Source organism: Hemiscyllium ocellatum, chromosome 19, assembly GCF_020745735.1.
Source record: "Hemiscyllium ocellatum isolate sHemOce1 chromosome 19, sHemOce1.pat.X.cur, whole genome shotgun sequence".
Taxonomy (NCBI): Eukaryota; Metazoa; Chordata; class Chondrichthyes; order Orectolobiformes; family Hemiscylliidae; genus Hemiscyllium; species Hemiscyllium ocellatum.
Genome location: NC_083419.1, coordinates 41,959,438 through 41,976,863, shown reverse-complemented (window position 1 = coordinate 41,976,863; position 17,426 = coordinate 41,959,438). Strand labels below are relative to the sequence as shown.

Here is a 17,426-nt window from a genome sequence, read left to right as displayed (position 1 = left end):
GTGGAGTGAGAGAGAAACAAACACAGAAACCTCTAGTGAATCTCCCATGCAGGACTTGACTTTCAGCAGATATACTGCTTCGTGAGATGCTGTTGAGAAATTGCAGCCAACGTCATATCCTTATTTGGTTGATCAGGATATGTTCAGGTAATAACATGACTGGAGAGGAGAAAATGAACAATTTCCAGGGCAAGGAAATCTTTCTATTTTTATGCATAAACATGTGCTAATAAGAATATTTGAGTTTCCAGTATCTCACGCACATGTCTGACTTCAAATGAAGTTTTATTATTTTTATCCTTTTGGTCCTGCATTGAAATCAAAAGTGTACATGATTCGTGAATATGTTCTAAGTATAATCCTTTTAAATTGTTTAACTTGTTTAGTGGTTTACCATTAAGCAATCCTTTAATCATTGGGTTAATCTGTTATAAGTCAGTCTGAACTGAATTGAAATGAGAGTGAGACAAAACAACATGAAACTAAAACCTCTGTTTAACTCTTAAGCTGAAAGAACGGAAGATTTCATGCTCCCAAACAGATGGTTTCCCCTGTTATTATGAGCAATATAATTTAAGGTGCAGAATGGCAAACCTTAGAAGGGAAATGTCAATTAACATAAAATTATTTCCAGCTAATTAAGGCCGAGTACTATTGTCAAAAATGTTTTGTTCAGGCGTCTTCATTATAACCTTTGTGACCATGTTGATTTATAGAGACATCTCTTAAACAGGCAGTTCTTTGAGAGACATTGCTGGCAAAGAATCGTTGCTGTGTTTGTCTGTATACGAAGAGGCACTGCACTTCAAAAGGAAAGTAATTAATTGCATGAAAAGTAGTGAGATAATACAAAGTGCTTCTTTTAATCCTTCACTTAACTAAATTGCGAACAGTCTGCTGCTTCCATGCCACACACAAAAAGACAAAGATCCCTAAAATGATTAAAGTGAGCACTCCCATATATATTCAGGAACAGTCAATAATCCCCTCAGTTAATCCTTGACTGATCTGTATGAGCTCCTGTCTCTGGTATCTCTACAGTCAAATGCTAAATAATTTTGAGCAGTCTTGAGATGTTTGTTTGCAGCTGAGTCTACAAAATGTGCCAGTAGTTCCCTGGATGTTGGTCTTTCTACTCAGTGATATTTTGGAAGCGACTGAAGTTAATGCATTGACTGGTGCCTGGCCCCGTTGCTCAGAAGGGTAGGGTGGAGAAAGGTAGAGCAATTGTTCTTGGGGACTCGATAGTGAGGGGTACAGACAGACGGTTTTGTGGGGGCGACAGGGACTCACGTTTGGTATGTTGCCTCCCAGGTGCAAGGGTACGTGATGTCGCTGATCGTGTTTTCCGGGTCCTTAAGGGGGAGGGGGAGCAGCCCCAGATCGTGGTCCACGTTGGCACCAACGATATAGGTAGGAAGAAGGGTGAGGATGTCAGACAGGCTTTCAGGGAGCTAGGTTGGAAGCTCCGAGTTAGAACAAACAGAGTTGTAGTCTCTGGTTTGTTACCCGTGCCACGTGATAGAGAGTCGAGGAATAGGGAGAGAGAGCAGTTAAATGCGTGGCTACAGGGATGGTGCAGGAGGGAGGGATTCCGGTTTCTGGACAACTGGGGTCCTTTCTGGGGAAGGTGGGATCTCTATAAAAAGGATGGGCTACACCTGAACCTGAGGGGCACCAGTATCCTTGGGGGGAGGTTTGCTAGTGCTCTTTGGGAGGGTTTAAACTAACTCCGCGGGGGCATGGGAACCAGGACTGTAGCTTTAGGGTACAGGACCTTGAGTGTAGGGAGGTTAGGAATAATGCAGCGATCTCTAAGGAGGGTGCCTGTAACCAGAAAGGTGGATTGAAATGCCAGAAGTATAAGGAATAAGGTAGGTGAACTTGCAGCGTGGGTTGGTACCTGGGACTTCGATGTTGTGGCCATTACAGAGACGTGGGTAGAACAGGGACAAGAATGGCTGTTGCACGTTCCAGGGTTCAAATGTTTTAGTAGGATCAGACATGGGGGTAAAAAAGGGGGAGGCGTGGCATTACTTGTCAAAGACAGTATCACAGCAGTGGAATGGACGATGGAAGAGGACTTGCCATCTGAGGTAGTTTGGGCTGAGGTTAGAAATAGGAAAGGTGAGGTCACCCTGTTAGGTGTTTTCTACAGGCCTCCTAATAGTCCTAGAGAAGTAGAGGATAATATTGCGAGGATGATTCAGGAAAAGAGTGAAGGTAGCAGGGTGGTTGTTATGGGGGACTTTAACTTCCCAGATATTGACTGGGAGAGCTATAGCTCGAGTTCATTAGATGGGTCGGTGTTTGTACAATGTGTGCAGGAGGGTTTCCTGACACAATATGTCGACAGGCCAACAAGAGGGGAGGCTATATTGGATTTGGTTCTAGGTAATGAACCAGGCCAGGTGTTAGACTTGGAGGTAGGTGAGCACTTCGGGGACAGTGACCACAACTCGGTGACTTTTACTTTAGTGATGGAGAGGGATAATCGTGCGCCGCGGGGCAAGAGCTATAGCTGGGGGCAGGGAGATTATGATGCAGTGAGGCATGACTTAGGATGTGTGGATTGGAAAAACAGGCTTCAAGAGAAGAACACTAATGAGATGTGGGGATTGTTCAAGGAGCAGCTACTGCGTGTCCTCGATAGGTATGTACCAGTCAGGCATGGTGTAAAGGGCCTTGTGAGGCAGCCGTGGTTTAGTAAGGAATTGGAGTCCCTTGTGAAAGGGAAGAAGGCGGCATATGTAAAGATGAGGCGTGAAGGATCAGTTGGGGCGATTGAGAGTTATAAGGTAGCCAGGAAGGAGCTAAAGAGGGAGCTAAGAGAAGCGAGAAGGGGACATGAAAAGTCTTTAGCTGGTAGGATTAGGGAAAACCCAAAGGCTTTCTATAGGTATGTCAAGAATAAAAGGATGACTAGGGTAGGTATCGGTCCAGTCAAGGATAGTAGTGGGAAGTTGTGTGTGGAGGCGGAGGAGATTGGAGAGACATTAAATCAGTACTTTTCATCAGTATTCACTCAGGAACAGGACACTGTTGCTGATGTGAATATGGAATCACAAATAATTAGAATGGATGCCCTGGAAATAAGCAGGGAGGAGGTTTTGGGAATATTGGAAAGGATGAATACAGATAAGTCTCCTGGGCCTGATGGCATTTACCCCAGGATCCTATGGGAAGCTAGGGACGAGATAGCAGAGCCATTGGCCTGGATTTTTATGTCGTCATTGTCTACGGGAATAGTACCAGAGGACTGGAGGATAGCGAATGTGGTCCCATTGTTCAAGAAAGGGAGTAGGGATAGCCCTAGTAACTATAGGCCAGTGAGTCTGACTTCAGTGGTGGGCAAAGTCTTAGAGAGAATGGTAAGGGATAAGATTTATGAACATCTGGGTAGGAATAACGTGATCAGGGATAGCCAGCATGGTTTTGTGAAGGGCAGGTTGTGCCTCATAAACCTTATTGAGTTCTTTGAGAAGGTGACCAAGGAAGTGGATGAGGGTAAAGCAGTAGATGTTGTGTATATGGATTTTAGTAAGGCGTTCGATAAGGTTCCCCATGGTAGGCTAATGCTAAAACTTCGGAGGTATGGCATTGAGGATACATTAGAGGTTTGGATTAGGAATTGGCTGGCTGGAAGGAGACAGAGGGTAGTAGTTGATGGATTATGTTCATCTTGGAGCGCAGTTACTAGCGGTGTACCACAAGGATCTGTTTTGGGACCATTGCTTTTTGTTATCTTTATAAATGATCTAGAGGAAGGACTTGAAAGCTGGGTAAGCAAGTTTGCGGATGACTCAAAAGTCGGTGGAGTTGTGGATAGTGAGGAAGGAAGTGGTAGGTTACAGCGGGATATAGATAAGTTGCAGAGCTGGGCGGAAATGTGGCAAATGGAATTCAATGTAGCTAAGTGCGAAGTCGTTCACTTTGGTAGGAATAACAAGATGATGGATTACTGGGCTAATGGTAGGCTACTTGGTAGTGTGGATGAGCAGAGGGATCTTGGTGTCTATGTACACAGATCTCTGAAAGTTGCCACCCAGGTAAATAGTGCTGTGAGGAAGGCATATGGTGTACTGGGCTTTATTGGCAGAGGAATTGAGTTCCGGAGTCCTGAGGTCATGTTGCAGTTGTATAGGACTCTGGTGAGGCCTCATCTGGAGTATTGTGTGCAGTTTTGGTCGCCATACTATAGGAAGGATGTGGAAGCTTTAGAACGAGTGCAGAGGAGGTTTACCAGGATGTTGCCTGGAATGGTAGGAAAATCTTATGAGGAAAGGCTGAGGCACTTGGGGCTGTTCTCATTGGAGAAGAGAAGGTTTAGGGGAGATCTGATAGAAGTGTATAAGATGATTAGGGGTTTAGATAGGGTAGATACTAAGAACCTTTTACCGCTAATGGAGTTAGGTGTTACTAGGGGACATAGCTTTAAATTAAGGGGTGGTAGGTATAGGACAGATGTTAGGGGTAGATTCTTCACACAGCGGGTTGTGAGTTCATGGAATGCCCTGCCCGTATCAGTGGTGAACTCTCCTTCTTTATGGTCATTTAAGCGGGCATTGGATAGGCATTTGGAAGTTATTGGGCTAGTATAGGTTAGGTAGGATTCGGTCGGCGCAACATCGAGGGCCGAAGGGCCTGTACTGCGCTGTATCCTTCTATGTTCTATGTTCTATGACTGACATTAATCCTCTCATAATTGATACAATTTCTCTTGCTAGATTGTTTCATGCTGACAATCTTTAAAGTATTAAAGCATTTTCCTTCCTGATACAGCAGAAAAGAATATCTTCCCTCTCAAAACGTGCTTCATTCTTTTCTATCTATAGGTGCTTAAAGAAAAAAAGAGCTAACATAGTACTTTATCATGTCCTAATTGGATCTCAAACCAACAGATGACCAGGAGTTCCCATTTGTGGTTTCTTCTTACAAAGACAAATGCAGCAACAACCTTATACCAATATGGTTCCAAAAGCAATAAAATAATAAGTGACTAGTCTGTATTTGATTTAACATATCTTCCAAAACATGACACTTCCTCCAATGTAGCCCCCACTTTAATACTGCACTGAAATGTTAGCCCAAATTGCATGCTCAAAATAGGGTCTGAATATAGAATTGTTTAGTTCCCAAATGTCAATTGATCTAGGACGACACTCCAGTAACAAACTCAATTTAGTAAGACAAACATTAGAAAAATATAACCTTGGTTCTGATCACCTTTTGCAAAAGAAGATTAAATACATGGCATTTTATATTAGCGCTTCAAGGTATTTTATTGCACAATTATAGAATGTAGGTTAGTGTCTATGATTTATTACACAAAGAGTTGCAGTCGCTGCTCTGCCCGAGGAATGAGAACTAGATACTTCTCTATCGCAAGAGGAAGGAAATATTTGCAGCTGAGATGGATTATTTTTGCAATACTTGCTCAGTATTAGCAGAAAATGGGCATAATCAGAGGCTTAGACAGAAGTTCTTTGACTTCCATCTAAGCAGGGTTTATAAAATGTGTTTTTGGGTTGTGGGCATTGTTGCATTATTGCTTATCCCTAATTGTCATGAAGAAAGTGGTGATGAATTATCTTCTTGAACTTCTGTAGTCCATGCAACATAGGGAAACCTACAGAGATCCAGGATTTGACTAAGTAACAGTGAAGAGCCCTGAGAGAGAAAAAAAGAAATAAACTACACTCAAAAAAAATGTGCTTCAGCAAGGACGCTGTGCACTTTTTGTTGTAATATTGAGACTACAGACCACAATATTCGTATGACAGTCATACTGTTTGGTGTACTCAGAGATCTGAGCTCAGATTTTCCAGGGAAATGTCTGTTTTTGCAACTTCCAAACTGCACACCTGACCAGTGCATGACTTTGGTTGGAACTTCAATATTCTTTTACAGATTTGAAATTTGCAGTGCAGTCTGAGAATGATGTTGGAGTGTGACTGGAAGATGCATTCAGAGGCACGCTGTCAGAAGTCCATTTCTGTTCTCCAACAGAGAAGCCCAGCTCTTAACATTATCAAAAGGCTCCCTAAACCTCACCCAGCAACCCACACCACTCCATTCCTGCTCAGGTCTGTCATGTCATCCCATGCCAATTCGGATCTCCATGCCACATCTATTCCAGCTCAGAGCCTCTACCCGAGTCAAGCCCTTGTCAGAGCTCTCATGCCTTTTTCATTCCCATGACTCTGCCAGGCCACTTCATATCTGTTCAGTTTTCCCCATACTCTATTTACCTTTATCATCTCCCTGTCCTCTCAGGTTTACCCATTCTACCACTATTCCATATCAAATGATTCATTCCCCTCCCTGATTCCAAGTATCCATCAAAGTCACTCACCCAGTATGCATTAGGTACTCTTATTATAGTCTCACAAAGCTGACATTCACTCACTTGAATCATTGTGTGAACAGCCCTGTAAAATTTGCATCTCGGTCAAGCCGTAATATAATTTTACTTCCTACAGCCTGAAACAGAAAGAACAGAATGTCAGTCAATTGTATGAAAGGAGCTGGGAAAGATATATAGAGTCATAATGTCATACAGCATGGAAACAGACCCTTCGGTCCATGCTGACCATGTTACCAAAATAAAGAGTCCCATTAGACCAACTTTCCATTTGGGCCCTTGTCAATGGCCTGACTGAAGTCCATGTAAACCATGTCAACTGAACTACCCTCTTCAATATAATTGGTCCATATCCTTTTAAACCCTTCCTATTCATGAACTTATACAAATGTCTTTTAAATGTTGTATTTGTACCTGCATCCAGCCCTTCCTCTGGCAGTTCATTCCACGAACCAATCTCTATGTAAAGAAAAGGTGCCGCTCATGTCTTTTTTAAATCTTTCTCCTCTCACCTTAAAACACGTGCTCCCTAGTTTTGAACTCCCTCACCCTGGGGAAAATAGGCTTGTCATTTACCTTATCTATACCCCTCATGATTTTATAACCCTCAATAAGGTCACCCTTCAGCCTCCTACACTCCAGTGAAGAAAGGCCCAGTCTTTCCAGGCTGTTTTTATATCTCAAATGCTTGATTTCCAGCAACATCCTGATAAATCTTTTTTCAATTGTCTCCTTCATTTAACAGGGCAACCAGAACTGATTTACTTTGCAACCAGAGTAGTCTGTATATTTAATTCCTTGTACCAAACATGTTAGAGCTTATCAACACATTCTTCCATATTCTTGAATGCATTATGGCACTTTCTTCAATGAAAATTATACTGTAATCCATTTCAATATTGAGAGATGGGTGTTTAACTTATCTTTGCAGAACAGAGCCCTTTGATGAATCCCTGCTTTGAAAACTCATCTACACTATTTTACAGTATCTAATAGTGGCACTTAAAACTGTAGGATTATTTCACCCTTTTTTCCTGAATGTTCCAATCTCTTGGCAGCATTCTCCAAGTGATCACAGACCCTGCAAGGAGATGCATTTTTTTGAAAACTGCTTCCAAAACCAACACCAACACACAAAGGTTGTGTGTGAGGCAGGGGCAATCCAGTTTTCTTCTGGCCTTCGCAAAGGGCATCTCAACTTCAACAGAAGATCTTATCAACTTGTTAAAAAAAAGCCAAATGAAACTGGTATAGGGTCAGGGTGGCAGATGGAAATTAATGTCTGAGCAATTTTCAGCTTCATTACTAAATGAAAGTGTGGCCTCTGTTCTCTACAAAATCAGTCAGAGGGATTACAGAGGTGTGCTTGACAACAAGAGAGTGACCTTGTGCTGTGAGTGTATGTTTATGGCTAGAATTTAATACCCATCATTACACCAGTTTGGATATGAGGGGCAATTAATTTGAAGGGTATTCAGGGTCGAACTCCAGTGCCTTACTAACCCACCCAGTTTACTCTAGAGTAGGAAGACACACAGACAGCCTCCCTGCACTGATGATACTTCAGGCCAATAAATGAACAGGTCATGCCCAAGGAAAGGCTGCTGTCATTGGTATTCCAATGGAAGGTAGGAGGGTCACCTTCTGGATAGCTTGAAATACACATCCCATGAGATTGCTTCCTGTGAAAGAGTTGGCAAATCGCTCAAGCAAATGTGAAGTTCTTTATTTTCTGAGACCCTTACACACTTGATGCAACTGCAACATGCCAACTTCTGTGGACAAGCAACCAAATTTTATTAAGCACAATTCAGTACAAACTTTCTGGAGGAACTTTAATGCACACCTCGCAGGGCTTGCAGAGTTGTGTCAAAGTTCTCTCCAAACATAGGAAACAGTCCTTCTTTTATACAAAATCTTTACATCACAGTTAGTAATGCCCACAAGACAACTCCCAGCTATTCCCCCAGTCACATGCCACTCAAGACACAATGCAGTGACCACCCCACCTCCAGAAACAATGTGATGCAAATCATCCCTTAATGGTCAAATCTGTTGCAGATCGTTTTTTTGTAAGTAGAGGGGCATAGTCAACTTCCAACTGTAATGTTCTTATTGTTTTCTGAATAGGAGATGAAAATGTAAATAATAGGAGATACAATGTAAATGGCTTCTAAATGGCAAGGAATTGGGCATGTAAATGACTCTGAATAATAGGAGGCGATAATGCAATTTCTGTAAGTCAGAGGCATCCCACCCTAGTCTCGGGGCATCCAGTTTCCTGCAGGTCAGCAGAGCAAGTTAACTCTATAATATCACACAATGACACTCAGAATTGACCAAGGAGCCCAGCACTGACAAGCAGGTGAAGGATGGGGTAGGTGGTTGTGGGTGGTGGTACGCGACACTGTCTCACTGTCCTTGCTGCCAACTCCCTCTCTTGACCCATGATTCCCAACTTACAACCTTCAACCTGCCCACAAACACCTAAGACGTGGGGTCCCTCTTGATCCTAGGTCTCTGATCAGGGCATTATCAGAAGCTGGCGCTGCTCCCAGGAACACTGACATCCACATAGAGCATCTTCCCATTGACTGACCAGCAGCTGTCGTAATGGTGGCTTTGGCATTCCTGGGGCTCCTTGATCAGTAGGGCAGCTAATGCTGCATGTTTAAGTGCCTGACGGCCAAAGGCAAGAACATCTATCAGTTCTCCTGCCAATGCATCCAGTTGTAATAATTACATTCTGCCCTCTGTGTGGGTGTGAGTTAAGGATAGAATTTGATAATTGCAATAATTTTCTGTTTTCATTAAAACACACTTACCAAGTTCAATGCCCATTCATAAATAGTGACTAATTTACTGAGGTGCTAGGGAGTCCAAGAATGGTTACAGTACAGGAGGTGGAGGCCATGTGGCCTTGTCATATCCATACTCAGTGCAAGAGCAATTAACATGGAACTGCTCCCCTATCTTTTCACTGTAGTTCTGCATATCAACAGGCAGGGGGCGTTTCCATACATCTGCTGCCCTTGACCTTCTAGGTCAAAGAATTTGGGAAGTGCTGTCAAAGGATCATTGGGTACTTACTGTAGTGCAGCTCATAGAAAATCCACGAAGCTGCCACTGTGTCTTGAGAGTGGAGGGAGTGCATGCTGACACTGATGGTGATGAATGTGTTGAGAGTGTGGTGCTGGAAAAGCACAGCAGGTCAGACAGCATCCAAGGAGCAGGAGAATTGACGTTTCAGGCAAAAGCCCTTCATCCCTCTCAACTCTAATCTCCAGCATCTGCAGTTCTCACCTTTGCCTGATGGTGATGAATGTTATACCAATCAAATGGTCCACTTTGTCAAGCCCATCCAGCCTCTTGAATATTGTTGGAGCCGCACTCATCCAGGCAAGATCAGAATACTCTATCACATTCCTGCTGTGTAGACACTGGTTGGGCCTTAAGGTGTAAGGAAGTGAATTACTCACCACAGAAAGTTTGGCCTCTGACTTTCTCATGTAGCTCCATTATTTATATGGCTGGTCCAGCTCAGTTTCTAGTCAGCAGTAACCTCCCGATTGTCAATAGTGAAGGGATTTAGTGATGGTAAAGATGTTAAACATTCAGGGAAAATGGTTAGATTCTCTGTTGTTGGAGACAGTTGTTGCCAGGTACTTGGGTGGCACAAACGTTTATCATACCTTCTTTACTTTTGTAATCTATGCACCATCTTATAAAGCCTTGGATCATTTATGTTTTATTAACTGCTCTCTTGGTCTGTCTTGTAACCTTCAGAGATCAATGTGCTGAAATTGATTCTGCCCATAAGTGTTCGCCCAGCAAGAATGTTTTTAAGAGTGGTGGGGAACCAATCTAGGGTCAGTTGATATTTCCAGAAAAGTAATTAACTATCTTGCTATCTTTAGGTGAATTCCAGTTTGCTGTGGCCTCTGATGATAATTCTGAATTCTGGCTGAGTACAGATGAGAGTCCTTCAAATCTCACACTTCTGGCGAAAGTTGGAAAGGTACAATATTACTGTTTTCCAAAGCCTACCGACATTAAATGTTTGTTTCACACTAGCTGCAGGAAGAAATTGAGCTGTATCATTTTAGTCATATTGGTTCCTTAATAGTCTGTGCATTTTACAGCCAGAAATCCTGGTGATGTGTTGATAAAGTAATATCAGAGAGCAGCATCATGACATGGTTTATTCTGTCAGCAGCAGTGGAGATAGTAAACACTTTGTTTTTTTCACAAAATGATGTCAGTGTGTTCACTGTGATAAAAACATTGTGAGAAAACTGCAATGTAGTAAAATAATTACAGAATAATTCATTTGCAAAAGAAATCATGTTTCTTATAAAACACAAATGCCAGCACAAAGGGAAAATATGGACTTCTTTCACTCTCATGCACACATTAGTGCAAACTAACCACAACAACGACATTAGGAACACCATTATCTACCTTTATGCAGTGAAAATAATGCTCATGCTTGATCTGATCTGCCCTTAGTTTTTTTTTAAGCCAAGTTAATGCTGACCCTCCAATTCCATATCTCTTCATTTCATTACTTGACCCTTTGTACGGTACTTTGTCAAGTATATCTTAAAATCCAGATAGTAAACTTCCAGTTCATTAACCTTCCCTATTACTTTATTGTTGGTGAATCGGATGTATTGATATCCATCTTGCATTGTGGGAGTCACAAGTGGTGCTAAGAGTTCATGGAAGATCTGAGCAGAAGAATGAGAGATGATGGAAAAGAACTGTTATTCTAGGCAGTATCTAACATTTATTCACAGCAAATGAAGACAGCAGTTGTATGTTGTTACTTTAGTTTTTAGCCCAATATTAGAGCTGAAAGGGAAAGCAAAGGAGTCGGGCAACATCTGATAAATTCTCTGCTAAAACTGATATTGCAACTAAAGCATTCTTTGTTAAAAACAACCAGGAAGATCTAATGAGATCCTCCCATCAGCAAACTGGACTGTTATAAGTTGATTTGACCTTCCATATGCCCTTAAATTATCCAAACTGTGCAGTTCATGATTGAAATTCTGACAGACTTTATTATCTTTTATGTGAAGAGTAACCAGAATGCAAAGTACTGGACTAATGGTAAGATTCTTGGTGGTGTAGATGGGCAGAGAGATCTCGATGTCCATGTACACAGATCCTCGAAAGTTGCCACCCAGGTTGACAGGGTCATTAAGAAGGCATACAGTGTTTTAGCTTTTATTAATAGAGGAATTGAGGTCCAGAACCATGAGGTTATGCTGCAGCTGTATGCGGCTGCACTTGGAATATTGTGTACAGTTCTGGTCATCGCATTATAAGAAGGATGTGGAAGCTTTGGAAAGCATACAGAGGAGATTTACTAGGATGTTGCCTGGTCTAGAGGGAAGGTCTTACGAGGAAAGGCTGAGGGGACTTGAGGCTGTTTTCGTTAGAGAGAAGAAGGTTGAGAGGTGACTTAATAGAGACATATAAAATAATCAGAGGGTTAGATAGGGTGTACAGGGAGAGCCTTTTTCCAAGTATGGTGACGGCGAGCACGATGGGGCATTGCTTTAAATTGAGAGCTGATAGATATAGGACAGATGTCAGAGGTAGTTTCTTTACTCAGAAAGTAGAAAGGGTATGGAATGCTTTGCCTGCAATGGTAGTAGATTCACTAACTTTAAGTAAATTTAAGTCGTCATTGGACAAGCATATGGACATACATGAAATAGTGTAGGTTAGATGGGCTTCAGATTGGTACGACAGGTCGGCATAACATCGAGGGCTGAAGGGCCTGTTCTGAGCGGTTATGTTCTATGAGATTTTATTTATAATGAAACTAGAATTGCATACACTAGTATCCCATTTATATTGAAGCAATATACCTGCAAGCAAGCTAACTTTCTCTCTTTTTTTAACATAGACTGGTAAGGAATGGACAGCCCCTGGAGAATTTGGAAAGTTTCAAAGTCAAGTCTCCAAGCCCACACAGTAGGTATATTTCTCTCCCATGGTTTCTGTATAAGCAAACATGATAGTGAACTGCTTTCACAGATGTTGCCCAGGGCTGTTGTCCTTTCACAGACTGCAATTGCTTTTTATGATCATGAAGGTGAAGAGGCACAGTTAGTAAGTTTGCAGATGACACTAAAATTGGAAGTGTAGTGGACAGTGAAGAAGGTTACCTCAGATTAAAACAGGATCTTGATCAGATTGGCCAATGGGCTCAGAAGTGTTCAATGGAGTTTAATTCAGATAAGTGCAAGATGTTGTATTTTGGGAAAACAAATCTTAACAGGACTTATACGCTTAATGATAAGGTCCTAGGGAGTGTTGCTGAACAAAGAGGCCTTAGAGTGCAGGTTCGTAGCTCTTTGAAAGTGGAGTCGCAGGTAGATACGATAGTGAAGAAGGCATTTGATATGCTTTCCTTTATTGGTCAGAATATTGTGTACAGGAGTTGGGAGGTCATGTTGTGGCTGTACAGGACATTGGTTAGGCCACTGTTGGAATATTGCATGCAATTCTGGTCTCCTTCCTATCAGAAAGATGTTGTGAAACTTGAAAAGGTTCAGAAAAGATTTACAAGGATGTTGCCAGGGTTGGAGGATTTGAGCTATAGGGAGAGGCTGAATAGGCTGGGGCTCTTTTCCCCGGAGCATCGGAGGCTGAGGGGTGACCTTATAGAGGTTTACAAAATCATGAGGGGCATGGATAGGATAAATAGACAAAGTCTTTTCTCTGGGGTGGGGGAATCCAGAACTAGAGGGCATAGGTTTGGGATGAGAGAGGAAAGAGACCTAAGGGGTAACTCTTTCACCAAGAGGGTGGTGCGTGTATGGAATGAGCTGCCAGAGGATGTGGTGGAAGCTGGTACAATTGCAACGTTTAAAAGACATTTGGATGCATATATGAATAGGAGGGATTTGGAGGGATATGGGCCGGGTGCTGGCAGGTGGGACTAGATTGGGTTGGGATATCTGGTCGGCATGGACGGGTTGGACTGAAGGGTCTGTTTCTGTGCTGTACATCTCTATGACTCTAAGGTTGTATGGTTGATTGACTTTTGCTAGTACAGGTTATTTTATATTATTATAATTTTATAAGCTGTGGAAGATTTTTTTATTCACTAGTGGGATGTTCTGTTGCTGGCTGGGCCAGCATTTATTGCTTGTCCCTAGAAAGGCTACCATTAGAATGATATGTAAAGATTGTTGGAATTGATGCTGAATAAAAGTGAATGAAATTTGTTTCTGACTCTTGAATGCAAATATATTATTCTTAATGAAGTCAATTTTCAGAATTATTCTAAGCCTGAGAGCCCCAGTTACAATAGTTCAGTATGAGTGAGAGTACACGGAAGCCTGAACTGTAGTGATGACAGAAAGAGTCTCCAGTGTACTGAAAATGGTACAGGGCCCCGGATTCTGGTAGCTCTGTCACAAAATCCAGCGGCATCCAATAAACATTTTGGAACCATTTGCATGTCACAGGGAATTGAGTCCTTGGTGTAAGTCATCAAGAACAACTTGGTGTAAATCAGATCAACTTTAATTTTATTGGTTCATATAAGTAAACACACTAACATCTGTTGTTAACAGGAATATTGTTAAGTAAAAGATACAGGTGGAGGCTCCAACAATGATCTTAGCTGGGACTTCTAGGGATGGTTTGGAATTTGGATCACAAAACCATGATTATGCAAGGCACAAATGATGAGGGGAATGAAGAAAATGGACTATGTAAAATGGTCAAGCTTAAAGGTATGCTTGACAGAAGGAGTGATCACCAATTAATACAATTCTGTCTCTAGGTGATGATTGACAAAGGATCTGCTACTGGAAAATTAACATATCTGTCCATTCTGACTGACCTGTTAAGTGCTTTCTGCATTTGTTAGTTTTTATTCCAATTTTACAACATCTTTTTAGGATTAAGAGTAACATCCTTCCAGTTTTGAAATTGTATTATGTAACCTGATTATGTAGCGGCTAAATGTTTAAAGTTGCTTAAGTTCAATTTATAGCTGGTAGGCAAACAGCATTTTTTTCTGATTAGTTATTATACAGAGAGAATAGAATTTGGTTTCACTCAAGAAAATCATGAGTTTCTCCAATAAATAGTTTTACTACAGCGTCTAAAAGCACTTAAGGTTGCTTTCAAACGGATTCTGTACAAGATTTTAAGCTGTAATTAATGGCAAATGTGATTATGTGTTAAGTTAATCTAATGGCAGTATCTGTCTGCTACTTTCATTACTCTGTAATTCTGTGAGGCAGCACAACCTTAGCTCTTAAGAATTAGTTAATGCATGATAAATGAACTGTCAAAATGGTATGTTTATATGAAGTGATGTAACTAAAATTAGCACAAATGCTGATGTACAGAGTAAGCCAGTGTCCTGTGCATATAAACATATCTCTGTTTTTATGTTCATTGCTAGAGAATGTGTTTGTACCTACATTCCTTGACTGTGTTGTCATGTTTTTGAGGCTGTTTTTTGGTCCCAGGAGGAAAAGGATGGTCTGCTATTCTGGCACTGCAGATCAAAGAATGAGTCTAACATAAAGACTAAAATAGCTGGAAAAACTCAATAGATCTGGCAACAACAGTGGAGAGAAAGCAGAATCAATATTTTGAGTCCTGTGACCCTTCTTCAAAATTGAACATCTTCTTCTATATCATGTACCAGCCCCCTTCCACAAACATCTCGCACCCAGTCAAGACATGGGCTGCTTTCAGCACAGCCAACCCACTATCATCTACTGATGGTCCCCATTATCAGCTTTTCTTTCTCCCAGGCTTATTAGCTACTATCCCTTTCACTGCCTAACTATCGTTTTCTCTTTCTCTGAGCTTCATTTCCAACTTTCTTCTCAATCCTTCTATCCCTGACCCCTTCCACCCCTGTTTTCAGCATACATAACACCTTATCCTAGATATTCTAGACACAGTTCTGAAGAAGGGACTGAAGATGTTGACTCTGATTTCTATCCTCAAATGCTGCCAGCCTTGCTGAGTTTCTCCAGCTATTTCAGTTTTTGTTTCAGAACTTCAGCATCTGTAGTTGTTTGTTTTATTTTAATATGAGTCCATTCTCTTCATGTGACTTTCTGCAACCACCCTGTATTACTGTAATGCCACTAATCATCACTAAAACCTCACCTTCATCCCGGTTAGGTCTCTCCAGTCATTCAAAATTCACCTTCTACTATCAGCAGTTCCTTCTCTCAATCACCACACATGAGAATACCTTCCAAACAGAAGAAAAAAAGTAAAAGTAGACTAAGAAAGATATATAAAGAGGGAATACAGACACATTCACCACCTTCCAACATTCACTTCCTTCGCCATGAGGCGCACAGTCAGTGCATCATCTACAAGATGTATCGCAGTAACTTACCAAGGCTTTTCGACAACACCTTCCCCCAAACCTGCAATCGTGCCTCGCTAGAAAGAGAAGAACAGTATTTATAAAGGAACACTGCCACCTGTGAACCCCGTTCATGCCCACACCAATCCTGGCTTGGAACCTGACCACTGCTCCTTCCCTGACACTGGGACAATATCCTGAAACTCCTTTTGTGGGTGCTGGGAGTGCAGCAGTTCAGGAAGGTGGCTCACTGTCAGCATTTACAACCTGTTCCTATTTAATTTAAAAAAATGTATTTAGTATTCTTAAAAATAGCCTCCCTGCAGAAAATCATCATCTTCCCAGCAGAAAATCTCACATCTTCAGTAGCCATGTTTTGCTATTCTGTCCAGTTTGGCAGGAAGAGCAGAAAAGCAGGATATTATTTGAACAGAGAGAAACTGCAGAATGCTGTAGAATAGAGTGATCTGATTGTCATTGTCCATGATCATGAAAGGTTAGCATGCAACTACAGCAATAGTCAGGAAGGTGAAATGTTAATCTTCATTGAATAGGGGATGGCATATATCACCTAGAAGGAGGAGACCAACAATTGCAGACAATCCTGGCTTGAAACTATATTGTAATTTCTTCCCTAACATTGGGTCAAAAGTCTGAAACTCACTTCCTCACAGCATGGTTGATATATCTGGACCACAACATTTGAAGAATGTGGTTCAGTTAGGAATGGTCAATCAATGCTGGCCTAGCCAGGAATGCTCTAATCCCCTGAAATATAATCAACATAACATTTGGAATCTTCCTACAAGTATAAAAGGCTCACACTTAGAATACTGAGTAAATTGTTGGTTTCCTTATTTTTAAAGGGACATATCAAAAACGGAGGTATTAAGGGAGCTTACTCAACTTGAGTTCTGCGATCTTTTCCAATCCTAAGTTGTGATTTTCCAAAGACATTGGCAATTAATTACTGTATTACATTAAAGGATGAAAATATAATGTACTAGTATTTATACACAGTAATTGATTGTTTCCCTGTGTCTTTATTATGGGTATAGTGTCATGCATTCTTTTCCATTTCCTATCTGTAGGTTGTTATCCTTTAAGAAATATTTCTTTGAGGTACTGCACAAACAAAATGGCAAAGGAACAGACCACATAGAAGTTGCAGTAAGTAATTTTGATTTTTTTTTCAACTTTGACAATCCATTGTTTTTCTCATTTGTAATGAGTTAATGAGTTTGGAGAAGATTTGTAGCTCAGGTTGAGGTTCTGGATATAAGTTTGCTCGCTGAGCTGGAAAGTTCATTTTCAGACATTTCATCACCATGCTAGGTAATATCATCAGTGAGCCTTCAGTAAAGCGCTGGTATTATGTCCCCCTTGCTATTTATGTGTTTAGTTTCCTTTGGTTCGTGATATCATAACTTGTCTTGGTGATGTCATTTCTTGTTCTTTTTCTTAGTGGGTGGTAGATGGGGTCTGAATCAATGTGTTTGTTGATAGAGTTCGGGTTGGAATGCCATGCCTCTAGGAATCCTCGTGCATGTCTCTGTTTGGTTTGTCCTAAGATGGATGTGTTGTCCCAGTCGAAGTGGTGTCCTTCCTCATCTGTATGTAAGGATGCTAGTGAGAGTGGGCTATGTCTTTTTGTGGTTAGTTGATGTTCATGTATCCTGGTGGCTAGTTTTC

The 17,426-nt window shown here is 41.4% G+C and overlaps 1 protein-coding gene across 4 annotated transcripts in view; it reads left to right on the top strand.

Annotated features, from left to right (window-relative positions):
• The window catches only part of b4galnt3b (beta-1,4-N-acetyl-galactosaminyl transferase 3b), a 193,256-nt gene that overhangs the window by 121,175 nt on the left and 54,655 nt on the right, over nt 1-17,426 (top strand). For 3 of the 4 annotated variants that reach the window (XM_060839850.1, XM_060839851.1, XM_060839852.1), the window contains 3 exons: nt 10,282-10,382; nt 12,285-12,352; nt 16,826-16,904. In XM_060839850.1, the coding sequence (XP_060695833.1) occupies nt 10,282-10,382; nt 12,285-12,352; nt 16,826-16,904 (248 nt within the window). Of the gene's footprint in view, nt 1-10,281; nt 10,383-12,284; nt 12,357-16,825; nt 16,905-17,426 lie in introns of all 4 variants that reach the window. The other variant, XM_060839853.1, reaches the window with a different exon arrangement.